The following is a 26,083-nucleotide window of genomic DNA, read 5'->3' on the forward strand; positions in this document are numbered from 1 at the left end:
ATTTCATTGATACGTATTTGCTAAGTCTGCCCACAGGCCGGCCTGGCTCGGTCTGGAAAGTAGCCAGCCGGTTTCCGTTTTACAGGTGCCTCTCATGCCCCTCCCTGACTCTCCTCATAGTCCTGGACTCCCCCTGCACCCTAGCCCGGCTGGGCCCCTGGTGCTGACTTACCTGCAGGTCCCCAGCTCCTCTGTGGGGCCACCTGGTGCCTGTGTCCTGGGGAGGCCCTGCAGGTCCCTCTGCTGGGGGCGTGGTCCCGTCAGCATCCCGTCAGCAGGCTGGGATTAGAGTGTCATAAGGAACGTCTCAGGGCCCGTGATTTCCTGTTAATCTGGCTCCCGGGAGGCCCTGCCAGGGGGCCGAGGAGTCGGCCTGGGTCCGGCTGGAGCCACCTCAAAGCCTTCCTTTGTGTGGTCTGCTCGGGGTTCCTGCTCAGCCACGGATCTGGGCCAGCCCCGTCCCCCCTACCCCCTGCCCTCTCCCGCGTCCCAGGGGCCCTGGGAGCTCACACCCGGAGCAAGGCTTGCAGGAGGCACAGAGAAATGTTGCAAGTGGTTGCCGATGCCATGGCAGCTTTGAGGAACCCAGGCCTGCCACCCTCTCCCGGAGCCTAGCAAGGCCTGGGGAGGTCATTGTCACCTCCACAGTGAGGACGGTAACAGAGGAATTTGGGGGGGACACAGTGAAGTGCATAACGCCGCTCTGAAGGAGGTCTCGGTCAGAGCTGGGTGATGGTGTCCAGCACAAAGCAGGCAGCTCAGAGCTTTTCAGAGGCGAACAGGCCGCGCGGCCCTTGTCCGGGACCAGGGCTTCCTCCGGCACCATCTTCTCGCCACGGCCCTTCTCCTGCCTCTGCCCTGCCCTGCCCCATCGCAGGCTCACATTGAGTCTGGCTCCTCTGGCTGCAACAACAACAGTGCTATTGTTCAAGGAGAGACGCTGCCTCGTTGGCCGGGCACCTGTGCCAGCCACGCTGACTCCCAGGTCTCTGTGCCAGGCGGAGGCAGGGAAGGAGGGGGCTGCATTCGCTGTGCCCCCATTCTGTGCTGTGGGAGGGGCCTGGCAGCATCATCTCACCCCTAGTCCTTCCAGATGTGAGACAGAGTATAATTCCATATATGTGTGTGTGCGTATACATATATACACATATAGAGTATAATCCCGTACATATGCATGTATACATACACATATACATACACATATACATACACATATACATATATACACATGTGTGTATACACACACGTATATACACACGTATACAGCTGAGGGGTCACTGGTGCGTGTATATAGTTGAGGGGTCACTGGTGTGTGTATATACAGTTGAGGGGTCACTGGTGTGTGTATATATATATATACACATATGTATATACACACATGTATACACACATATACACACATATGTATACCGCTGAGGGGTCACTGGTGTGTGTATATACAGCTGAGGGGTCACTGGTGTGTGTGTGTGTATTTACACACATATGTATACAGCTGAGGGGTTACTGGTGTGTGTCTATACACACACATATATGTATATACACACATATGTATACACATATACGCACACATATATGTATACAGCTGAGGGGTCACTGGTGTGTATATACAGCTGAGGGGGTCACTGGTGTGTGTATATGTATACACACATATGTATATACACACATATGTATACACATACATATACACACATATATACAGCTGAGGGGTCACAGTGTGTGTGTGTGTGTGTGTGTGTGTGTGTGTGTGTGTATACAGCTGAGGGGTCACTGGCCCCTCCAATGGCACAGGGAATAAGACACCTGCCTCTGCCTTCCAGACCTTCAGATGCAAAGACCATCACTTCATTAGTCCCCGCCCCCTGCCTCCCGGCTTAACCAATCACACGCCTCGCCGGGCACGCCCAGCCCGGGCTTAACCAATCACACGCCTCGCCGGGCACGCCCAGCCCGCACTGCGCATGCTCACTCCGCGGTCCCGCGTTCGAGTTCTCACGCCGCGCCTCCCCCGGCCCCGTCCGGCGGCTCCCCCAGCCCATCGGCCTTAATGGTACAGCCCACCGCGGGCGCCCGCCGGCGGAAGGGCGCTGCGGGGGCGGGACCTGTTGCTCCGGGTGACGGAAGTGCGGGGACGTGCAGTCGCGCGGGAGTTTCGGAAGCTCGCGGCGGGCTCGGGGCCGGTTTGTGTCGGCGCAGACGGGCTCGGCGCGCGGCCCGGGCGGCGCGTTCGGCCCCCGGAGGAGGGAGCGGGGCTGTGAGGACGGCAGGGCCGCGCCCGGAGCTTCTGTGGCCCCGAAGGCCGAGGTGCGCAGCCTTGTCCCTTGGGTTTTCGCGGTTCCCCCCGCCCCCGGGTTGTGGGACGCTCCTGGCCTCGCGTTCAGGGCTGCCTCCGTCGAGGTTCGGCTTCTCCGTTCCTTAATTAAATTTCCCTTAATTAGCCCGCATACGGACCCCCGAAATGGCCCAGTCACCTCCCGGCCTCTGCTCATTGCACGTCGATGCTGGATGGGCTGTCGCAATCTTGTCACACTCTGCCTCCAGAATTTTTTTAAAAAAATATATATATTTTTTTATTTTTTACAGAGAGGAAGGGAGAGGGATAGAGAGCTAGAAACATCGATGGGAGAGAATCATCGATCAGCTGCCTCCTGCACACCCCCCACTGGGGATGTGCCCGCAACCAAGGTACATGCCCTTGACCGGAATCGAACCCGGGACCCTTCAGTCTGCAGGCCAATGCTCTATCCACTGAGCCAACCAGGCTTTGGCACGAACACTGTCTGTCTATCTTGACTCCAAATGTCGTCTCTGAGCTCTATTTCCAGCTTCTCTCTGCTGGGAAGATTTGAACCTATTTCTTTCTGCCGATCTGCTAACGTCTCCTTTGTTTTTATACCGTTTCATTGGCCTTTGCGTTTGTATATTCTTTTATCAAGTATTACCTTATAATAGTACACATCCTTGCCTATACATTTACAATAATTTACTGTGTATTTGATACACTGTTAAGTGGTTTTGTTATGGGTAGATGCTAAGAAAATGATAAAAATGTGGGTAAAATGATGAATCCACTTAATTAGAATAAACGTTTGTAGTAAAGGACGTTCGAGGGAATTCTTGAGATGATTCTGTTTGGCTAAGAATCACCTAGCCCAGGGGTCGGCAAACTCATCAGTCCACAGAGCCACATATCAACAGGACAACGATTGACATTTCTCTGGAGAGCCACGTTTTTTAACCTTAAACTTCTTCTCACGCAACTTCTTCAACATAGACTCACCCAGGCCGTGGTATTTTGTGAAAGAGCCACACTCAAGGGGCCAAAGAGCCGCAGGTGGCTCGCGAGCCGCAGTTTGCCGACCACGGACCTAACGGGTACGAGTTAGTCCATAGGCTGTAGCGTATCCTCTGTATGTATACCACCTGTGGAACACTCAGTGAACAGACAGGGACGGGGCAAAGAAAGGAATCCTGTTGGCTTCCAGAAGTTTCCTCAGCGCTGACCCGTTTGCCTTTCAGTGCCCTGGCAGGTGCAGCGATGGACCAGAAGATTCTGTCCCTCGCCGCTGAGAAGACGGCAGACAGCCTGCAGGCCTTTCTCCAGACCCTGAAGGATGAGGACGTGAGTTTTGCCAAAAGCCAAGGTCAAGGCCGGGTGACAAGGAGAGAGAAACATGGATGAGAGAGAATCACTGATCAGCCGCCTCCTGCATGCTCCCTACTGGTGATTGAGCCCATAACCTGGGCATGTGCTCTTGACTGGAATCAAACCCAAGACCCTTCAGTCTCCAGGCCAATGCTCTATCCACTGAGCCACACCGGCTAGGGCTAAAGTTGAGTCTTTTTTTTTTTTTTTTTTTTAATACATTTTATTGATTTTGTACAGAGAGGAAGGGAGAGGGATAGAGAGCTAGAAACATCGATGAGAGAGAAACATTGATCAGCTGCCTCTTGCACACCTTCTACTGGGGGTATGCCTGCAACCAAGGTCCATGCCCTTGACCGGAATCGAACCCGGGACCTTTCAGTCCCCAAGCTGACGCTCTATCCATTGAGCCACACCGGTTCCGGCGCTAAAGTTGAGTCTTAACAACCCAGTGTCACATGAAAATCTGCCCTGGTTCACCTCAGGGGTCCTCAAACTTTTTAAAGTAGGGGCCAGATCACGGTCCCTCAGAGAGCTGGAGGGCCGGACTATATGAACTACTAATTCCTACTGTAACACCTCGGCTGCGCTCACTGCCCAAAAAACCTGGCGGGCCGGATCAGACTCCTCTGCGGGCCGCATGTGGCCCGCGGGCCGTAGTTTGAAGACCCCTGAATGAATATGTTATTTCTAACCCCTGGAGGCCTTGAACCTGACAGATGAATTTTTTCATGTTGGGAGGTTAGGGCGTTGGGGTAAAGACGTTGTGGCCAGAGGCTTGTAGTCTGTTCTCTCTCTGTTCGCAGCTAGCCAGTCTCCTTCAGAATCGGGCGGTGAAAGGCAGAGCAGTTGGAGCCCTCCTGAGAGCCATCTTCAGAGGTAACGGTAGCAAATGCCCTCCGTCTCCCTGGCTTCATGGGCAGAGCTGTTTACTTGGGGCGCATGTCGCTCTTTTTCGTGCTGTTTGCAGCCCCACTGAGACTGCCGCATCTGGAGATTTTACAGAATCAATGAAAGCAGCCAGTCTCCTGTCTTGTGGATGTCAATAATTTTGCTGAAGGGGGTGGCAGTGGCTGTCTGAGGTTGTATGGCTGGTTTGGGGGCCTCTAAAAGTGCATTTCATAAAAGCGTCAGCTTGGGGACTGAAAGGTCCCGGGTTCGATTCCGGTTTACTTTGGTTTACTTTGCTTTTCTTTTTTAAAAATATATTTTATTGATTTTTTTCCAGAGAGGAAGGTGATAGGGATAGAGAGTTAGAAACATCGATGAGAGAGAAACATCCATCAGCTGCCTCTTGCACACCCCCCACTGGGGATGTGCCCGCAACCAAGGTCCATGCCCTTGACCGGAATCGAACCTGGGACCTTTCAGTCCGCAGGCTGACTCTATCCACTGAGCCAAACCGGTTTTGGCTCAATAAAATTTTTTTTTTTTTTTTTTTTAAATGTGACCTCCTGGTTCATAGGTCAATGCTCAACCACTGAGCCATGCTGGCCTGGCTCCTTGGACTTTTTTATTTTTTTAAATATATTTTATTGATTTTGTACAGAGAGGAAGGGAGAGAGGTAGAGAGTTAGAAACATCGATGAGAGAGAGTCATCGATCAGCTGCCTCTTGTAAATCCCCTACTGGGGTTATGCCCGCAACCAAGGTACATGCCCTTGACTGCAATCGAACCCGGGACCCTTCCATCCCCAAGCCGACGCTCTATCCATTGAGCCAAACCGGTCTCGGCATCAATAAAATATTTTTTAAAAGTTAATCATATAGGTGGAAGAAGAAAAGATGACATTTTCAGCCAACTGCTAAAGTTACTTCTTCAAAACTTCTAAACGTTTCTGTTCTAAGCACCACAGTAGTCAGTATTTTGACCATTCTTTTTCTGTGTTAAACTACAAAGCTGTGTGTGTTTTTTCCTGTTATTTACCCTTCAACCTTGTAAGACTTTCTTCCTCTTGTTTCTGTGCCTCTTTTTTTTAAAATATATTTTATTGATTTTTTACAGAGAGGAAGGGAGAGAGATAGAGAGCTAGAAATGTCGATGAGAGAGAAACATCGACCAGCTGCCTCTTGCACATTCCCTACCGGGGATGTGCCCACAACCAAGGTACATGCCCTTGGCTGGAATCGAACCTGGGACCTTTCAGTCCGCAGACCGACGCTCTATCCACTGAGCCAAACGGGCTTCGGCTCTGTGCCTCTTTTTAAAACCAGGCTCCCCCTGCTCGGAGGAAGCTGGCACGCTCAGGAGGCGGAAGATATACACCTGCTGCATGCAGCTGGTGGAGTCGGGGGACTTGCAGAAAGAAACGGCCTCTGAGATCATCGGGTTGCTGATGCTGGAGGTGAGCTGGGAAGCAGACGCCCTTCCGGTTCTGGGTGGATTGGGGGGAGGGGGGGCACCTGCTGTCATTGGCTGAGGGAGGGAGAGCAGATGTGCCACAGCTGGCACAGGTCCTGTTTGTGAATGGGAGCTGCTCAAAGACAAAATAGGGGCTGGGACGGTGTGGCTCAGTGGATAGATCAGGGGTCCTCAAACTTTTTAAAGTGGGGGCCAGATTACGGTCCCTCAGAGAGCTGGAGGGCCGGATTATATGAACTACTAATTCCTACTGTAATACCTCGGCTGTGCTCACTGCCCAAAAAACCTGGCGGGCTGTATCAGACTCCTCTGCGGGCCGCATGTGGCCCGCGGGCCGTAGTTTGAAGACCCCTGGGATGGATGGGCCACACACCATCTAGCCATTTTCGCTTCATTTCTGGTGTCATGGACATGTATCTCTTTTGGAAGAGCTGGCGTATTTGAAAACATAGGGAACTGATGGAGGATTCTGATGTTTGCAGTCTTTTTTAAAAAAATATATTTTTATTGATTTCAAAGGGGAACAAAGAGGGAGAAAGGAGATAGAAACATCCATGATGAGAGAGAATCATGGATCGGCTGCCTCCTGCAAGTCCCCCTCTGGGGATGGAGCCCACAACCAGGGCATGTGCCCTTGCCTGGACTTGAACCTGGGACCTTTCAGTTTGCAGGGCAGTGCTCTATCCACTGAGCCAAACTGGCGAGAGCTTAAATACATATATATATTTTATTGATTTTAGAGAGGAAGGGAGAGGGAGAGATAGAAACATCAATGATGAGAGAGAATCATTGATTGGCTGCCTCCTGCATACTCTCTCCTGGGCATCTAGCCCACAACCCAGGTATGTGATCCTGACCAGAATCAAACCGGGGACCCTTCAGTCTGCAGGCCGACGCTCTATCCACTGAGCCACACCGGCTAGTGCAATCCTTTATAAGGATAAGTTTGACCAGAGTCAAAGGATGCCCTGAGTCCCTGTAGGGCCAGCCTGGTTTCATTGCCAATTCTGTCAATTCAGCAAAAGCCACTTTTTCTTGGAAAGAGATAGCAAACATCTGGATTTCTGTTTAATTTTAATTTAATTTTTAAAATTTTTTTTTATCCCATGAACACTTAGGTCCACTGTTTCCCAGGACCGTCGTTGGTAGAATTAGCCAATGAGTTTATCGCTGCAATCACCGGGGGCAGCCTGACCAATGGAAAATCTCTGGAGCTGTTCCCCATCATCCTCACGGCCCTGGTGACCAAAAAGGGAAAGCTGGTGTGCGGAAAAGGTAATTTTTCTTCCCCTTTTCGTGGTTTTTCTCTCCTCGCGTAATCGAACTTACTTCTCAGTGTGTTTGCATTTCTAGATGAACTGAGCGGGGAGGAATGCAAGAAGCATTTGATCAGCACTCTCTGTTCTGGCCGGTGAGTCTTCCTCATTAACATGTAGAACTTTCTTAGGAATGTAAGGGTCAAAAGAAGGAATTTCCTGCCCTAGCCGGTGTGGCTCAGTGGATAGAGCACCGGCCTGTGGACTGAAAGGTCCCCGGTTCCATTCCGGTCAAGGGCATACGCCCTGGTTGCGGGTTCCATCCCCAGCGATGGGCATGTGGTAGGCAGCCCATCGATGATTCTCATCATTGATGATGTTTTATCTCTCTTCCTTTCCCTTCCTCTCTGAAATCAGTAAAAATATATTTCAAGGAAGGAAGGAAGAATTCCCATTGGTTCTAGGAATTCTTGTCACTGAATGTTTTAGTTCATTTATAATGTGCCCCTTGTATAAAATCACTTGGTCTGTGATGCATTTTTGAGAGATTATTTATTACATTTTTTTGTGTGTTCTAAGATTAAACGTATAATTTCTATTTATTTGACTGTCCATCTTAACACAGCAATTTAGTCCTCCAGTATTCTTTGGAGTCCTAAGATCCCTAAGGCTGGGAAGTCACTCTCCTATATCTTTTTTTTTTTAATTAATTTCTTTATTGATTAAGGTATCAAATATTTGTTCTCAACCCCCCATTCCAATCCCCCACCCCACCCCCACTCAGGCCCCCCCCCCCCCCCCCCCAGTGTCCCTGACCACTGGTTAGGCTCATATGTGTGCACACAAGTCCTTTGGTTGATCTCTCCCTTTTATCCCCACCCTCCCTCTGAGGTCCGACAGTCTGACCCATGGCTCCTTGTCTCTGGGTCTGTTCTTGTTCATCAGTCTATGTTGTTCACCGTTTCCCCTAGTGCTATATCTTTTATTTGTTTATTTTTGAGGGATTGGAATATGTAAGTGATGTTTATATCTTCAAACCCAGAAATACAGGAATTACCCTAAGAAAAAGAGTCCAACATAGAAGAAAATTCTCATACATGGATATGTTCAACAAAGAAATTTGTGATCACCTTAATCATAAAATAATAGAGATATGAAATGTATACCCATTAGGAGTAAAATATATAAAGACATATATTGAAGATGAAAAGCCTTCACTGTATAGGCAGCTGATTGATGTTTCTCATCGATATTTCTAGCTCTCTATCCCTTTCCCTAACTTTCTGTAAAAAAATCAATAAAATATATATATTTTTAAAAAAGAATAGAACTAAATTAGTTTTTTTAAAATGTGATGAACTGCCGAGACCAGTTTGGCTCAATGGATAGAGCGTCGGCTTGGGGACTGAAGGGTCCCGGGTTCGATTCCGGTCAAGGGCATGTACCTTGGTTGCGGGCATATCCCCAGTAGGGGGTGTGCAAGAGGCAGCTGATTGATGACTCTCTCTCATCGATGTTTCTAACTCTCTATCTCTCTCCCTTCCTCTCTGTACAAAATCAATAAAATATATTTAAAAATAAATAAATAAAATGCGATGAACTGACATCTTCCTCGCCATGTTCTTTAACCAGATGGGACCGGCGGTACGTGATTCAGCTCACCTCCATGTTCAAGTAAGCACCGTCCTGCCCTCTCTGTCCTGCGTGCGAGCTCCCCTGCTACCAGCTAGAATGTAGCAGCTCACCGCCACTCTCTCCCCAGCGAGCATGTTGGTACCTGTGTTTCCTGTTCCAGGATTCCCCCCCACTCTCTCTGTTTTGCTTTATTTGCTTTCTTAAAGTGTAAGTTCATGATTTTTTTTTTTCCCAAGGCAACTTCGCTTAGATAAGGTTCTAGGTTTCCTGTAAGGTTCTCTATTGGAGAAACTGCAAAAAGGGGCATTCTAGCCAGAACCGGTTTGGCTCAGTGGATAGAGCATCGGCCTGCGGACTGAAGGGTCCCGGGTTCGATTCCGGTCAAGGGCACGTGCCTTGGTTGCGGGCACATCCCCAGTGGGGGGTGTGCAGGAGGCAGCTGATCGATGTTTCTCTCTCATTGATGTTTCTAGCTCTCTATCCCTCTCCCTTCCTCTCTGTAAAAAAATAATAAAATATATTAAAAGGGTGGGCGGCATTATAATAGTCTAGTATCTCCCACATTAGGCTGTGGTGTGATTAGACTCTGGCCCTTAGAATCTCTGCTCCACAGGGATGTGCCTCTGACTCCAGAGGAGATCGAACTCGTGGTAGAAAAAGTGTTCAAGATGTTCTCCAAGCTGAACCTGCAGGAAATCCCGCCTCTGGTCTATCAGCTGCTGATTCTCTCCTCAAAGGTAGGAGGACAGCTTTGTTTCTTTTCTTTTTTAAATAGTGATTTCAGAGAGGAAAGGTAACAGAGAGAGAGAAATATCCATGATGAGAGAGAACCATGGATCAGCCGCGTCCTGCACGCCCCACACTGGGGACAGAGCCCGCAACCCAGGCATGTGCCCTGACCGGGAATCGAACCGGTGACCTCCTGGTTCATAGGTCAGTGATGCTCAACCACTGAGCCATACTGGCCCGGCTGCATTATTTCTGTTTTTTTAACTCCAGTGGGATGTCCAGTCAGAGCCGTCCAGCTTATTTTTCTTCCCCTTGATGCACTTACTGGGCCATGGTCGCTTTCATGCCACGTTCGGTGATTTGATCCAGTAAAAAGGTCATGGGTCCTCAGCCCAGGAAAACAGCTTGACAGGATGTTTGGTGTGGGGTAGTAAAAGGAATACCGTTCTCAGAAAGGGTGGGCTATGGGCTCCTTAAGTTTGGCATTAAGATGTATTTTAGCCCGGCCGGTATGGTTCAGTGGTTGAACCATGAACCAGGAGGTCACGGTTCGATTCCCAGTCAGAACACATGCCCAGGTTGTGGGCTCCATCCCCAGTGTGGGGCGTGCAGGAGGCAGCTGGTCAATTTCTCTCTCATCATTAATGTTTCTCTCTCCCTTCCTCTCTCAGAAATCAATAGAAGCATATTTAAAAAAAAAAAGAGAGAGAGGCTTCTATCTCTGTTCCTTTCAAAAAAAAAAATCAATGGAAACTTACTTTTTGTCTTTTTATTTTTGTTATTTCTTTTTTTATTGTTTAAAGTAGCGGTCGCCATCCTTTTGAACCTCGCGGACCACCCGTTGGCAACCGCTGGTTTAAAGTATTACATATGCCTCCTTTTTCCCCCATGGACCCCTCCCTGGCCACTCCCACCCCCCAGGACAAGCCCCCACCGCCCCAGTGTCCCTGTCCATTGGTTATGCTAATGTGCATGCGTACAAGTCCTTTGGTTGCTCTCTAACCCTCCCCTCCCCCGCTCCACCCTCCCCTACTTTCCCTCTGAGGTTTGACAGTCTGTTTGTGCTTCTCTGTCTATGGATCCATTTATTTATTTATTTTATCCATTTTTATTCATCAGTCTGTGTTCATCATATTCCACAAATGAGTGAGATCATGTGATATTTATCTTTCTCTGACTGGCTTATTTCGCTCAGCATAATGCTCTCCAAGTCCATCCGTGTGTTGCAAATGGTAAAAGTTCCTTTTTTATAGCTTCGTAGTATTCCATTGTGTAGATGCACCACAGTTTTTTTTTTAATCCACTCACCTGCTGGTGGGCACTTAGGCTGTTTCAATGGAAACATTAAAAAAAATAATAATAATAAAAAGATGTATTTTAAACCCGATTTTAACATGAAAGTATTCCGTCTTCACAAATTCTTACTGCGACTCTAGGTTGTAATTTGTTCATTTAAATTTACCCTTGAGAAGCCTGTAAGCGGAAGAGTTCAGCTTGCTGATCTCGCCTGTTCTGCATTTTTTTCAGGGAAGCAGACAGAAGGTTCTGGAAGGCATCATCGCTTTCTTCAACGAGCTAGACAAGCAGCACAAAGAGGAGCAGAGCGGCGACGAGTGAGTGACAACACAGTTTAGAAACAAAACCACTTCTGCACATGTATCGTCTCGTTGTGCATTTCAGCTACCTCACTGTTACCCACCCTCCCTGTCCCCGCCTTCACCTTCGAGCCCAGAGCTTCCCTCACCCTCTCCTCGCTGAGTTCAGCCGGTGTGGCTCAGTGGTTGTGCATCAACCTGTGAACCAGGAGGCCACAGTTCGATTCCCGGTCAGGGAACAGGCCCTGGTTGCGGGCTCGATCCCCAGTGTGGGGCGTGCAGGAGGCAGCTGATCCATGACTCTCTCTCATCATTGATGTTTCTATCTCTTTTTCTCCTAAATCAATAAGAATATTTGAAAAATATATATATATATCAGCAGTCTGTGACGATACAGTGCCCCAGAACCTCAGAGAAGAATGAATGTCAAGAAAGTGGTCTGCTGTATGGAATTTGCTGAGGCCCTAATATGGGACTTGATGATTGGTTTTGGCAACAGAGGGATCCTTTGGAACCCTTGCAATACTAGCCAGTGGCCTTGGGTAGCGGGGAATCGGGAGGGGCCAGCCTGAATGAATTGTGTTTAACCGGGAAGAGGTAAAGAAGTGGAGCTAATGACCGCAGACACTTAGCAGGGAGTTTTGTTGCCAAAGGGAGCAGAGAACGAGGCGGCGGAATCGGTCCTCGCTGCCTTCCTCCAGCGACCATGAGGTCAGATACGCCGCGCTGGTCCACGTGTTCCTCTGCGCGGCGTGTCTGAGAAGGGATTCTGTTCATCTCCGCCGCCGCCGCCTCTCACTTCTCTGCTGAATCCTGCAGGCTCTTGGATCTCATCACCGTGCCGTCGGGCGAACTGCGTCACGTGGAAGGCACCGTTGTTCTGCACGTGGTGTTTGCGATGACGTTGGACTGCGAACTGGGCAGAGCACTCCTGAAACACCTGAAGGTGGGGGCAGACTCTGGAGGTGACCCGGGATCTCCGGGAAGCAGGGACGTCTGAGCTCATTACGATTCATTAACGGTAGCAAAATGACAGTGACGAAGTAGCAACGAGAATAATTTTATGGCTGGGGGTCACCACAACATGAGGAGCTGTATTAGAGGGTCATGGCATTAGGAAGATTGAGAGCCACTGGTATAAAGTGAGCCATAGCCGAAACTGGTGTGTGTCAGTGGGTAGAGCGTCGGCCTGCGGACCGAAAGGTCCCAGGTTCAATTCCGGTCAAGGGCATGTACCTTAGTTGCGGGCACATTCCCAGTGCGGGGTGTACAAGAGGCAACGGATCGATGATTCTCTCTCATCGATGTTTCTAACTCTCTATTCCTCTCTGTAAAAAATCAATTAAAAAAAAATATATATGTATATAAAGTGAGCCATATTTGGCCAACTAGATCTTTCTAGTTTGCTCATGTGTTCTTCTGACCCCTTTAGTCTTTGGACATTTTTATGGCATAAGCTATGCAAGGCTCACTTTGTACGATCCTTGCCCCATCCTGGTACCAGCCATTTCTTTTTTTCATTGTATGTCATCTTATTGAGTTTGAAGAATTCTTTGTATATTCTGGCTACCAGCCCTTTATAGTATATATGGGTAGCACATATTTTTCCTAGTCTGTGGCTTGTCTTTTGATTTTCTTAGTGGTGTCTTTTGAAGCACCCAAAAGTTCTGAATTTTGATCATGTCCTATAACTATTTTTTCTTATATCTGGTATTGCGTAGAAGAAAATTTTTGCCTAATCGAGGTTCCTAAAGATTTTCTGCTGTTTTCTTCCAAAAGTTTTATAGGTTTAGCTCTGACATACGGGTTTCTGATGTATTTAAGGACCTTGTTTTAAGTAGGCTGCGTTACACGTTTAAGATATAAGTAACGACTCCTTTTTTGTTTATCTGTTCTAGGCCGGACAGCAAGGAGGTCTCAGTAATAATATATGTCCCTTCAGCATTACCCTGCTGCTCTCGGTAGCAAGAATACAAAGGTTTGAGGAGCAGGTATTTATTTATTAATGACTTTTTGGTTCCTTCTGTTGTTGATAAGAAGTTCAAGAGCCTGTGTTGTTGTTTTTTATTATCCTTTCCTAAACAATTCCACCTCAATCCTGCCAGCACACATGTAGGGCCCTAGCCAGTATGGCTTAGTGAATAGAGCGTCGACCCTTGGACGGAAGGGTCCTGGGTTCGATTCCAGTCAAGGGCGTGTACCTCACTTTCAGCCTTGATCCTAGGGCTTTGTGCAGGAGGCACCAGTTGATGTGTGTGTAAACGGGCAGTTAGACATCCCTCTCACAATCCAGGAGTGCTGGTTCCTAACTGCTCGCCTGCCTTCCTGCCTGATTGCCCCTCATCGCTTCTGCCTGCCAGCCTGATCATCCCCTAACCGCTCCCCTGCTAGCCTGATTAATACCTAACTGTTCCCCTGCTGGTCCGAATGCCCCTAACTGCCCTCCCCTGCCAGCCTGGTCGCCCTAACTGTCCTCCCCTGCAGGCCTGGTTGTCCCCAACTGCCCTCCCCTGCTGGCCCAGTCACCTTTAACTGCCCTCCCTTGCCAGCCTGGTCGACCCTAAATGCCCTTCCCTGCAGGCCTACCCCCTCTCCCCCAACTGCCCTTCCCTGCAATTCTGGTCACCCCCAACTGTCCTCCTCTGCTGGCCTGGTCACCCCTAACTGCCCTCCCCTGCAGGCCTGGTCGCCCCCAAATGCCCTCCCGTACTAGCCTGATTGCCCACAATTGCCCTCCCTTGCAGACCTGGTCCTTCTCAACTTCCCTCCCCTGCTGGCCATCTCTGACCACATGGGAGTGACTTATCTTGCGTGTTGGAGTGATGTTCAATTTGCATAATACCTCTTTATTATATGGAACATGGGATTAGCTTTCCAAGAAATTGTCCCTGATCAAGTTGAAATAACGGTGAACAGGTTATTTTCAAGGATGAAAGGATGAAAATTCTTTGCCCTTTTTTTCCTCACATGTTCTCTACTCATGGGAAGGCCTGTCTCTTAAGTTCCCACTGAAAGTCTTAATTTTTATGTCATACTCATCTAGCGAAACAGTTGCCATGGGGATATGAGTAGAACAGCAAGTGGGAACTATGACAAGATTATGATTCTCCGGCAGGGAACATCATTTTTTGCTTCATTTTCCTATTTCTTTCATTATGTCAGGTGTTTGACCTTTTAAAGGCTTCCGTTTTTAAAAGCTTTAAGGATCTCCAGCTTCTCCAAGGCTCCAAATTTCTTCAGAATCTAGTCCCTCATCCGTCCTGTGTTTCAACCATGATCTTGGAAGTGGTGAAGAACAGGTGAGCTCAGGAGCCGCACCTTAGTAGGTTCCTCGGTTGTTTGGTGTGAGAAAACGTGTGGTGCCCGTATCCATGGCCCGTCAGAGAAAACTGCTGGTTGTGTAAGTTCCTTTTTAACTTTTCTTTTTTTTTTTTAACATTTTATTGATTTTTTACAGAGAGGAAGGGAGAGGGATAGAGAGTTAGAAACATTGATGAGAGAGAAACATCGATCAGTTGCCTCCTGCACACCTCCTACTGGGGATGTGCCCGCAACCATGCCTTTGACCGGAATCGAACCTGGGACCTTTCAGTCCACAGGCCAACGCTCTACCCACTGAGCCAAACTGGCTAAGGTCAGGTTGTTATATTCTTACTAGAGGTCTGGTGCACAAATTAGCAATCAGGGCCGATGGGGCCATCTTGCCCAGTCCCAATTCGGAGGCCATCCGGCCGAAGGTTAGTTGTCCTGGAGGAGGGACCGTGGAGGTTGGCTGGCTGTGGGAGCGCACTGACAACCGGGGGGAGCTCCTGCATTGAGCATCTGCCCCCTGGTGGTCAGTGTGCGTCATAGCGACCGGTTGTTCAGTCGCTTAGGTTTTTATATATATGTAGATTTCTCTAAGGACATTCTTTAAACTCTTAAAATCTCCCATGTGTTCCGACATTAGTTCTTTTCCCTCACTCTATTCTGTGAGTTTGGTGCTTCTCTTTCGAGGCTTTTTTCCCCTTGTATTTGGTGATCATTGCTTGTCCCCTGACTGGTTCTGCTGTTCCCTGTTAGTTGGGAGATCTGCACCCAATAGCAGTCTAGCTCTGATCTGATAGCGGGAGATGTGCTGAGGGCTGATCTCCTGGGCGTGTGGCCAGGCTCCTCTGCTCACACACGTCAGCTCAGGGCTGTCTGGTCCTGGCTCACTCCTCGGCATAAAGCGGGGACATAGCGGGTCTTGGAGAAGCAGGAGGAGGAGGGTGCTGTGTTCCCATAAGGATGCATGAGGCCGAAACCGGTGTGGCTCAGTGGTAGAGCGTCGGTCTGCGGACTGAAAGGTCCCGGGTTCGATTCCGGTGAGGGGCATGTACGTTGGTTGCGGGCACATCCCCAGTAGGGGGTGTGCAAGAGGCAGCTGGTCGATGTTTCTCTCTCATTGACGTTTCTAGCTCTCTCTCTCTCTCTCCCTTCCTCTCTGTAAAAATCAATAAAATATTTTTTTTAAAATAATTTTTAAAAAAAAGGATGCCTGAGAAGAAACGGTTCAGGTGAAGACTGTTGGTTATCGTTGTCGGATCGAGTTTGGGGACTACCATGGCAACGAAGATCAAGGGAAGGTGTTTTCACTCCGCTCTTCCTTCTAGCTGAGCCTTGTTTTCTTGCAGCGTCCATAGCTGGGATCATGTCACCCAGGGCCTGGTGCAGTTTGGTTTCATTTTAATGGATTCGTACGGGCCAAAGAAGATGGGTGATGGAACAGCTATTGAAACCAGCCCTGGTCTTTCCAGAACACCAAACCAGCATGCGTGTAAGCTGGGCGGTGACATCCTGCTGGAAACTTTTAAGGTAAGACTCCAGCATGGCAGCCACTTCCTAGTTTCATTAAATGGTATCGTAAGTGGGGCGTGACGTTTGCCTGGAGTTCGGAGGACAGGAAGTTTGAGTTTGGGGACTAGATTGGGGTAGTAATTGAAACATTACAGCTCAAGTTGGATGGAATACTTCCTTTCTTGTCTTTTATTGGTATGAGTTTTTTTTATTTATTCTGATAATTTCTTTTTTTTAAATAAATCTTTGTTGTTGAAAATATTACATATGGCCCATTTTCTCCCCCATTTACCCCCTCCAGCCCGTCCCCACCTCTGATAATTTTTTAGAAGTATGAATATATGGCCCTAGCCAGCTTGGCTTAGTGGATAGAGCATCAGCCTGCGGGCTGAAGGGTCCCGGGTTCGATTCCCAGTCAAGGGCACATGCCCCATATGGGCTCCAACTCCAGTAGCGGGCGTGTAGGCAGCAGCCGATCAATGATTCTCTCTCATCATTGATGTTTCACTCTCTCTCTCCCTCTCCCTTCCTGTCTGAAATCAATAAAAATAGCCGAAACCGGTTTGGCTCAGTGGTAGAGCGTCGGTCTGCGGACTAAAAGGTCCCAGGTTCGATTCCGGTCAGGGGCATGTACGTTTGCTACGGGCACATCCCCAATAGGGGGTGTGTAAGAGGCAGCTGGTCGATGTTTCTCTTTCATCGATGTTTCTAGCTCTCTATCTCTCTCCCTTCCTCTCTGTGGAAAATCAATAAAATATATTTAAAAAAATATATACAAATATATTTTTTTAAATGTGCATAATGTCAGTGTGGATGGCGGCATGTGATGGATACCCAAGTGCAGGCATTCCTGTCTGATGTTGAACTTTACATGTAGCAACATTTTCATTGCAGGGTCATTTTCATTGTAGCGATCTTTCTGTAGATTCCTAAACAGGGTTGTTTGAGGGTGGGGTTGAGGGATCCTGTCTTTCAAGTGATTCTCATATCTGTCTTTGAAATAAACACATGTCCAAACTGTCCTTCATTCTGCCTAACATGCATCGATGCAATTGTAAGCTGAAAGTCACCAAGGAGTATTTTATTGGTTCTTCTGTTCTTTTAGATCCATGAGCTGATCAGACAGGAAATCCTGGAGCAGGTTTTCAACAGAGTTGTTACCAGAGCATCTTCTCCCATCAGCCACTTCTTAGGTATGGAACTTGGAATATTATCATTTCAGTGTCATAATGTTTTTTTGTTTGTTTTTAATATATATTTTATTGAGTTTTTTAACAGAGAGGAAGGGAGAGGGATAGAGAGCTAGAAACAGCGATGAGAGAGGAACATCGATCAGCTGCCTCCTGCACACCCCCTACTGGGGATGTGCCCACAACCAAGGTACATGCCCCTGACCGGAATCGAACCTGGGACCTTTCAGTCCAAAGGCTGACGCTCTATCCACTGAGCCAAACCAGTTTTGGCATCAGTGTCATAATGTTTTGATCGTGGAAGAAAAAAAATGATAAAAAAAAAAAATTAACAACTCTGGCCGGTGTCGGCCTGGGGACCCAAGAATCCCCAGTCGGTCAAGGGCACGTACCTCCATTGCAGACTCCTCCCCAGCCCAGGCCCTGGTTAGGGTGTCTGTGGGAGGCATCCAGTCGATGCGTTTCTCTCACATCAGTGTTTCGCTCCCTCTCTCTCCCACTCAACATGTTTGACTTGAGAAAGGAAACAAACGCATCCCCATTCTAGTTTTCCTTTTATGTGAAACGGCCTTTAGTTATTTGAGTCAACTCACGATGGATTCTGTTTCCCAGAGCTGCTCTCCAACATCATCACGTACTCGCCCTTGGTTCTTCAGAGCTGTTCCTCTAAAGTCACAGAGAGTTTCGACTATTTGTCCTTTCTGCCCCTGCAGACGGTGCAGGGGCTGCTGAAGGCGGTGCAGGTGAGTCTCCCCAGGATCAGAAGTAGGAGTTCAATGTGTTTCTTTATAAATATACTAGTGACCCGGTGCACAGAATTCATGCACGGGGGGGTGGGGCGGGGGGGTAGTCTCTCAGCCCGGCCTGCACCCTCTCCAATCTGGGACCGCCTCTCGCAATCTGGAACCACTGGCTCCTAACCACTCACCTGCCTACCTGCTTGTTTGCCCCTAACCACCCTACCTATCAGCCTGCTCACCCCCAACTGCCCCTTCCTGCCAGCCTGATCGCACCCTCCTGGCCTGATCGCCTCTAACCACCTCTGCCTCTGTCCCGCCACCATGCCTTTGTGCGGAAGGTCTCCCAGTCTGATTAGCATAGTACCCTGTTATTAGTATAGATATGTGTCTAAGAAATGCGATTTCTCCTGATTCTAAAACATTAAACTTAATATTAAAAGGGCAGGAGCCCCAGCCTACCTGGTTTAGCTCAATAAATAGAGCATCGGCCTGTGGACTGAAAGGTCCCAGGTTCGATTCTGGTCAAGGCCACATGTCCGGGTTGTGGGCTCGATCCCCAGTAGGGGGCGAGCAGGAGGCAGCTGATCCATGATTCTCTCTCATCATTGATGTTTCTATCTCTCCCTCTCCCTTCTTCTCTGAAATCAGTACAAACATTTAAAAAAAAAAAAAAAAGTGCCTTAGAAAAGCCAAACAGTAGCAGCCTTGGGTAGCGAGGAGCTCAGGCCAGTAAGCCAGCTGGTTCTGGTTTTACCCTCCCCTGCTTCCTCTTGCAGCCTCTTCTCAAAGTGAGCATGTCCATGAGAGACTCCCTGATACTGGTCCTTCGGAAAGCTATGTTTGCCAGGTACGTAGCGTCCCACCTAACGGTACTTGCAGCCCGCTCTGCCGTCTCCTCGTGCACCTGGTCACAGGCGTGCGAACGCCTCACCCAGCCGAACGCGTTCACCAAACGGCATCGTGCGCAGTGCCTTACCTCCCCGAGTCTCCAGAGCAGTCCTGTGAAGTGCGGGTTCCTGCAGCTCCCGTTTCACAGACCAGGAGACCGAGGCTGAGAGAAGTCCGAGACCTTCCGGGTCCAATAGGGGTTGGTGTTGGAGCCCGGATCCGAGCTTGTGACGCGGGTACTCTGCTGGGCTCTAGAACAGCCCTGCAGATGAGGGTCCCGTGCCTGCTGGCGACAGCTCTGAAGGGGAAAACACCTTCATTAAGAAGTAAATATTGCTGAAACCGGTGTGGCTCAGTGGATAGAGCATCTGTCTGCGGACTGAAAGGTCCCAGGTTCGATTCCGGTCAAGGGCATGTGCCTTGGTGGCGGGCACATCCCCGGTAGGGGGTGTGCAAGAGGCAGCTGGTCGATGTTTCTCTCTCATTGATGTTTCTAGCTCTCTGTCTCTCTCCCTTCCTCTCTGTAAAAAATCAATAAAATATATTTAAAAAAAAAAAAAAAGTAAATATTAGCAGGCTGGCGTGGCTCAGTGGTTGAGCATCCATCTATGAACCAGGAGGTCATGGTTCGATTCCCGGTCAGGGCACATGCCCAGGTTGCGGGCTCGATCCCCAGTGTGGGATGTGCAGGAGACAATCAATGACTCTCTCTCGTCATTGGTGTCTGTATCTGTTTCCCTCTCCCTTCCTCTGATATCAATAAAAAAATGTAATAAAAATTTTAATCTTATTTTAGTGAACATCAGAATTGTTCATGGATCGGCTGCCTCCTGCACGCCCCACACTGGGGATGGAGCCTGCAACCCGGGCCTGTGCCCTGACCGGGAATCGAACTGTGACCTCCTGGTTCACAGGTCAATGCTCAACCACTTGAGCCACGCCAGCCAAAGTAACTGGATTTTTTTTTTGACCCAGAAGCCTATTGCTGTGAGGTTAATACTGTCTGTTCCTTCTCTGTCTGTCCCTGAGCTAGACAGCTGGATGCCCGGAAGTCGGCGGTGGCCGGGTTTTTGCTGCTCCTGAAGAACTTCAAGGTCTTGGGCAGCCTGTTGTCCTCCCAGTGCAGCCAGGCCATAGGCGTCAGCCAGGTGAGGGGGCCCCGCCGGCGTAGGGACGTGCACCCTGGCTTCTCTTCCTCCCGTTACTCCGGTCGTGCGGACGGTCCTGAAACACAGCTGCTCGGGTGCTGGCGATGGCCAGGCGGTCAGCACTGCTGACGGCAGATGTGCTGTGTGCCCCACGCCGTGCGGTATGGTAGCCACCAGCCTCAGAGTGGCTATTTAACTGGACACCTGGCGTACGGCCAGTCCAGGTTCAGTGTGTGTGCGTGTAAAGTACACTGGGTTTTAAAGACACAGTGCGAAACTAAAGAATGTACAGCATCATTAATTTTTTATTTCGATGACATGTTGAGATAATGTTTTGGATATGTTGGGTTAAGCACAAAGTTCGAATTAATTTCACCAGTTTGTTTAAATTTGGTTACCAGCAAATTTAAAATTAGATATGTGAATTGCATTTGTGGTGGTTCCTGTTAGACACTAGGCTAACATTATTTCATTTACATTATTTTATTTTTCACAGTAGTTCTCAGAGGCTAAATACGTTTATGACCTCCATCTTTTCTAGTTTATTTACTTGGCGCGTGAACATGTGTCAAACCCAGTAATCTGAGCAAACAAAATTGTAGTTGCTGAATTTATCCTGCACATCCAATAAGGGGCATCGTTGTCATGTGTATTTCAAAACTAAAAACTGCATCTGCCCCTCCCAGGATTTGGTGGGAGCAAAAAGAGCTAGATTCTTGTAGCTGCTGAAGACACTTAAACAAGTCTTGTAGGGCCGAAACCGGTTTGGCTCAGTGGATAGAGCGTCGGCCTGCGGACTGAAAGGTCCCGGGTTCGATTCCGGTCAAGGGCATGGACCTTGGTTGCGGGCACATCCCCGGTGGGGGGTGTGCAAGAGGCAGCTGATCGATGTTTCTCATCGATGTTTCTAACTCTCTATCCCTCCCTCTTCCTCTCTGTAAAAAATCAATAAAATATATATTTTTTTAAAATAAAATACAATAAAAGTCTTGTAGGCCTTTAAGTAAACCAGGCGGGTTGTGAGCCACGGGGTTCCCGGGGAGGAGCTGACCTGGGCCGTCCCGAGCAGGTCCACGTGGATGTGCACAGCCGGTACAATGCGGTGGCCAACGAGGCCTTTTGCCTGGAGATCATGGACAGTTTGAGGAGGTGCCTGGGCCAGCAGGCGGACGTTCGGCTCATGCTCTATGAGGTAACTCCGCGGAGCGGGAGGGTGTCCCATTCCGAAGCTCACCATCCTTCTTATGTTTTTAACAAATCATGTACTTACCATGGAATTCTGGGGGGTACAATTGAGGCAGTCGTTCAACTTTCTGAATTGTTTCTCTAGCAAATAGTATATTCGTCTTTTTCAAAGAACTGAGAATAGGATAAAGAAAGATAATGTTGCCCTGGCCGGTTTGGCTCAGTGGATAGAGCTTCGGCTTGCAGACTGAGGGGTCCCGGGTTCGATTCCTGTCAGGCACTTGCCTGGGTTGTAGGCTCGATCCCCAGAATTGGGCGTGCAGGAGGCAGCCGATCAATGATTCTCTCTCATCGTTGATGTTTCTGTCTGTCTCTCCCCCTCTCCCTTCCCTCTGAAATCAATAAAAATATATATTTTTTTTAAAAAATAGTGTTACTTTAAAGTTATGGTTGTCTGAATCACTGGTACCTCTGTTAGAGAGTTTATTTGTTCTCTGTTTGATTCCTCTCAGGGGTTCTATGACGTCCTTCGAAGAAACTCTCAGCTGGCTAATTCGATCATGCAGACTCTGCTGTCACAGGTAAAAAGCATCTATGGCCACAGAAAACAGATAACGGGGCGTTGAGTGGCGATTGACGTTTTCCAGACTTTTCACAATGTGAAATAATTCCCTAATAGTCACTGGCACATCGACTGGGGTGTGTGATGCTATCTTGATGGCTTATTTACTTACTCGTTTTTAAAATATATTTATATTGATTTCAGGGAAGAAGGGAGGGGCGGGGGAAGAGATAGAAACAATGATGATGATAGAAAATCATCCATCAGCTGCCTGCTGCACGCCCCACACTGGGGATCGAGCCTGCAACCCAGGCATGTGCCCAGACTAGGAATGTTGCTGCATTCCCCTTTGGACATTTGGACGTGGGTCTGAGAAGGTGCTGCACACTTGACCCATTTAAAGTGAAAAACAGCCAAAACCGGTGTGGCTCAGTGGATAGAGCGTCGGCCTGCGGACTGAAAGGTCCCAGGTTCGGTTCCAGTCAAGGGCATGTACCTTGGTTGCGGGCACATCCCCAGTAGGAGGTGTGCAGGAGGCAGCTGATCGATGTCTCTCTCTCATCGATGTTTCTAACTCTCTTTCCCCTCACCTTCCTCTCTGTAAAAAAATCAATAAAATATATTTTTTAAAATACAAATAAAAAAAGTAGAGTGAGCCCCGAGGACATGGCTGAGAAGATGATGAATGAATAGAATTTTGTGTAAATTGGAAGGAAAATGCAATGGTCTTTTGAAATAGGGGGGAAAAAACTCAAATTGTGTATAAATAAACTATCTTCCTAATGAAAAAAAAAAAAAAAAAGGTAGAGTGAGAAGCAGCGCTGAGCGCGGTGTCTCTGTTCCTTGCCGTCTGTAGCTGAAGCAGTTTTACGAGGCCCAGTCGGACGTGCTGCCTCCTCTGAAGTTAGAAGCTTGTATTCTGACCCGAGGAGACCAGATCTCGCTCCAGGAGCCACTGGTGAGACGGCTGTTCTTCCTGTAACTTGTTTTCGCTGTTCAGATACTAACCCTGCTGATCGTTGGAAAGAGACACCTTCCCCGTGAAGCTGTCTGCTCCTCCCAGCGAACTCTTAGCTCTGGACCCTCCCTGCCTCTCTTTTCTGACCCGTCAGCACCTGTGTCTGTTGGTAGGATGTGGTGTCAGCACCCACCGCTTCCCGCAAGAGCACGTGGTCTCCATCTGTGGCTCTTGGGCTGTAATATTAAATGAAGGTGCGTTAGGATGCGGCGGGAGGGAGGCCAGGAGCCGAGGAGCGCCGGGCGCCTGCTTCATTCGTCTGGAGGGCGCGTGTGATTCAGGCCGAGCTGGCATCGGCGCGCTGGGGGCCCTTCCGGGGAGCTGGGACAGGCTGGCCGTCTGTTCTTGCTTTCTAGCCTCAGAGAGACAGGGAAGCGAAGAGAAAACGGAAACTCCACCCCGTTTGGAGCTCATGGTCACCTTACGGTCACGTTCTGCCTTCGTGCACGGACCTTCTCTGCCAGGCCGTGTCCTCGGCATCGGAGATGCTGTGTTGGTCTCCCGGTGATCCCTTCAGCAAAACCCCCGCCTTTATTTACTTATTTAACATTTCATTTATTTATTTTAAATTAATTTCTTTATTGATGAAGGTATTGCATATTTGTCCTCAACCCCCCATTCCAATCCCCCACCCCCACCCCCACTCATGCCCCCACCCCCCTATTGTCCGTGACCACTGGTTAGGCTCATATGTGTGCACACATGTCCTTTGGTGGATCTCTCCCTTTTATCCCCACCCTCCCTCTGAGGTCCGACAGTCTGACCCATGGCTCCTTATCTCTGGGTCTGTTCTTGTTCGTCCGTCTATGTTGTTCACCATTTCCCCCAGATGCGTGAGATCATGTCCTACTGGAAATACACTTATAAGAACCGAAAATGAGACAGGCAGTAATGGTTAGTATGCTGAGAGGCATATGAATCAGTCTGTAGCGAGCTTCTTTCTGGGCCGCCAGTTCTTTTGAGACCCAATTTCCATGTCCAGCAGTTCCTTCTGTGTACATGTCAGCCGTGGTATTTCAGTTCTGGATGGTGGGCACATGGTCCCCCGCCTTCAGAATCGCCGGAGAGGATCTAGCTGCCCAGCTTGGCTGGCTCCCTGGTGTTTGTACTGGAGCAGAGGGAGCATCTGCCGTTACCTTGTGAGGGGCCAGCTTCTGAGGCAGCCAGTTCCTTCGGGGAAGGAAGGCCGGGAACCCAGGCCTGTGCTAGTCGGTTTTCTGCAGTGTTGTTCATTCGGATCCACATAACCTCAGCCGCTAGTGAACAGCTTACTTGAGTCTTCTAGCCAAGAATTCATTGTTGGTTATCTCTGAGCACTCAGGAATATTTCATTCTCGTTTCTTCTGCAGGACCATCTGCTCTGCTGTATTCAGCACTGCTTGGCCTGGTATAAGAGTAAAGTGATGCCCGCTCAGCAGGGAGGAGAGGAGGAGGAGGAGGAGGAAGGATTCTACCAAGAGTTAGACGACATGCTAGAGTCTCTCACCAACAGAATGATCAAGAGTGAACTAGAGGACTTTGAACTGGTAATTGCTAAATCTGTTGTTTATTATTTACTAGCAGCCCGGTGCATGAAGTGCATGCACGGGGTAGCGTCCCTAGGCCTGGCCAGCGATCAGGGCCCATCGGGGCCTTCCTTCATGGCCCACCGCCCCCTGGTGGTCGGCGCTTGTCATGGCAAGTGATTAAATGCTGGAGAGGACACTTTGCATATTAGCCTTTTATATATATAGATAATCAATTTTTAGAAATCGGTTTTGAGAGAGGGAGAAACATGGAGGTGAGACAGAAACAACCACCAGTTGCCTCCCATATGCAGTCAGACCAGGGATCGAACACACACCTCGGTTATGTTCCCTAACCGGGAATCGAACCCACAGCCCTTCGGTGTATGGGACAGCGGTGTATTGAACAATGGAAGTTTTGGGGCGCCTCTTAGTTCTTCTCTTGTGTCTTTCAGGATAAATCAGCAGATTTTTCCCAGAGCACTGGTAACGGCATCAAAAATAACATCTGTGCTTCCCTCGTGATGGGAGTTTGTGAGGTTCTGATGGAATATAATTTCTCCATCAGCAATTTCAGGTAAGGTATTGCGGTGACTCTAATTGCAGTTTGCCTAATTCTCCGTTTTATGGGGGAGGAGGGGAGGATTGTCTTTTTCTTTTTAACTTTTAACGGTATGCTAGGTACTGAACATACCAGAGACACAACAGTGTATCTCTCTTTTTTTTTTTTCTCTAAGGTGTTTTCATTGATTTTTGAGAGAGAGGGGAAGGGGAAGGGATGGAGAGATAGAAACTTTGATGATAGAGAAACATCCTTGATCGACTCCCTGGGGATTGAGCCGGAACCCTACGCATGTGCCCCGACTGGGAATTGAACCAGTGACTCTTTTTTTTAATTTTTATAATTTTATTGATTTTTCACAGAGAGGAAGGGAGAGGGATAGAGAGTCAGAAACATTGATGAGAGAGAAACACCGATCAGCTGCCTCCTGCACGCCCCCCACTGGGGATGTGCCCGCAACCAAGGTACATGCCCTTGACCGGAATCGAACCCGGGACCCTTGAGTCCGCAGGCCGGCGCTCTATCCACTGAACCACACCGGTATTGGCGAACCAGTGACTCTTGGTTTATGGGTTGACGCTCAACCCCTGAGCAATACTGACTGGGCCACAACAGCATCTCTTGAATAGACATCAAGCCGAATCCCAGGCGCTGTTTCCTAGGTAACGCCCAAGCTTATGACGGACAGGCAGGCAAACGTCGTGCCTCTAGCATAAGGTGACCAGACGTTCCAAAAATCGGGACTTTTTTAAAACGCCGCGGGATGCTCCGCAGACAAATTGTTAAAAATCAGGACATCTGGTCACCTTACTGTAGCAGGCTTTAATTCAGAATTCCTGGACCCCTGCCCTGACTGGTGTGGCTCAGTGGATAGAGCGTCGGCCTGAGGGCTGAAAGGTCCCAGGTTCCATTCCGGTCAGGGGCATGTACCTTGGTTGCGGGCACATCCCCAGTGGGAGGTGTGTAGGAGGCAGCTGATCGATAATTCTCTCTCATCGATGTTTCTAACTCTCTATCCCTCTCCCTTCCTCTCTATAAAAAATCAATAAAACATATATTTAAAAAAAAAAAAAAAGAAGAACTTCTCCTGATGGGCAGTAGTGTCGGACCCTCCTGGGTATTGCCTCCTTCAAATACGGGAGGAAACTGTAGCCAACAGGTCGCATCCCTGGGAGTCCCCTGGTGGTAAGGGGTCATTCCCACACGACCCTGCGGCTGGAATAGAGCATCCGGGGAAGGGCCGTGGT

At 48.9% G+C, this 26,083-nt stretch overlaps 1 protein-coding gene across 2 annotated transcripts in view; it reads left to right on the forward strand.

The window, feature by feature from the left end:
* Positions 1-2,018: 2,018 nt before the first annotated feature.
* Positions 2,019-26,083, forward strand: part of FANCI (FA complementation group I) — a 36,190-nt gene continuing 12,125 nt past the window's right edge. For both annotated transcript variants that reach the window (XM_084869024.1, XM_084869023.1), the window contains exons 1-22: positions 2,019-2,301; positions 3,517-3,619; positions 4,450-4,522; positions 5,858-5,988; positions 7,124-7,280; positions 7,359-7,416; positions 8,894-8,935; positions 9,510-9,633; positions 11,153-11,238; positions 12,040-12,166; positions 13,119-13,211; positions 14,383-14,519; positions 15,876-16,056; positions 17,144-17,231; positions 17,841-17,971; positions 18,745-18,815; positions 19,890-20,004; positions 21,074-21,196; positions 21,702-21,770; positions 22,608-22,709; positions 24,119-24,295; positions 24,730-24,851. In XM_084869024.1, the coding sequence (XP_084725150.1) occupies positions 2,045-2,301; positions 3,517-3,619; positions 4,450-4,522; positions 5,858-5,988; positions 7,124-7,280; positions 7,359-7,416; positions 8,894-8,935; positions 9,510-9,633; positions 11,153-11,238; positions 12,040-12,166; positions 13,119-13,211; positions 14,383-14,519; positions 15,876-16,056; positions 17,144-17,231; positions 17,841-17,971; positions 18,745-18,815; positions 19,890-20,004; positions 21,074-21,196; positions 21,702-21,770; positions 22,608-22,709; positions 24,119-24,295; positions 24,730-24,851 (2,567 nt within the window). In that variant the 5' untranslated portion in view covers positions 2,019-2,044. The remainder of the gene's footprint in view (positions 2,302-3,516; positions 3,620-4,449; positions 4,523-5,857; positions 5,989-7,123; positions 7,281-7,358; positions 7,417-8,893; positions 8,936-9,509; positions 9,634-11,152; positions 11,239-12,039; positions 12,167-13,118; positions 13,212-14,382; positions 14,520-15,875; positions 16,057-17,143; positions 17,232-17,840; positions 17,972-18,744; positions 18,816-19,889; positions 20,005-21,073; positions 21,197-21,701; positions 21,771-22,607; positions 22,710-24,118; positions 24,296-24,729; positions 24,852-26,083) is intronic.

The sequence above is a fragment of the Pipistrellus hanaki genome, assembly GCF_964339955.1.
Source record: "Pipistrellus hanaki genome assembly, chromosome: 21".
In the NCBI taxonomy this organism is placed as follows: Eukaryota; Metazoa; Chordata; class Mammalia; order Chiroptera; family Vespertilionidae; genus Pipistrellus; species Pipistrellus hanaki.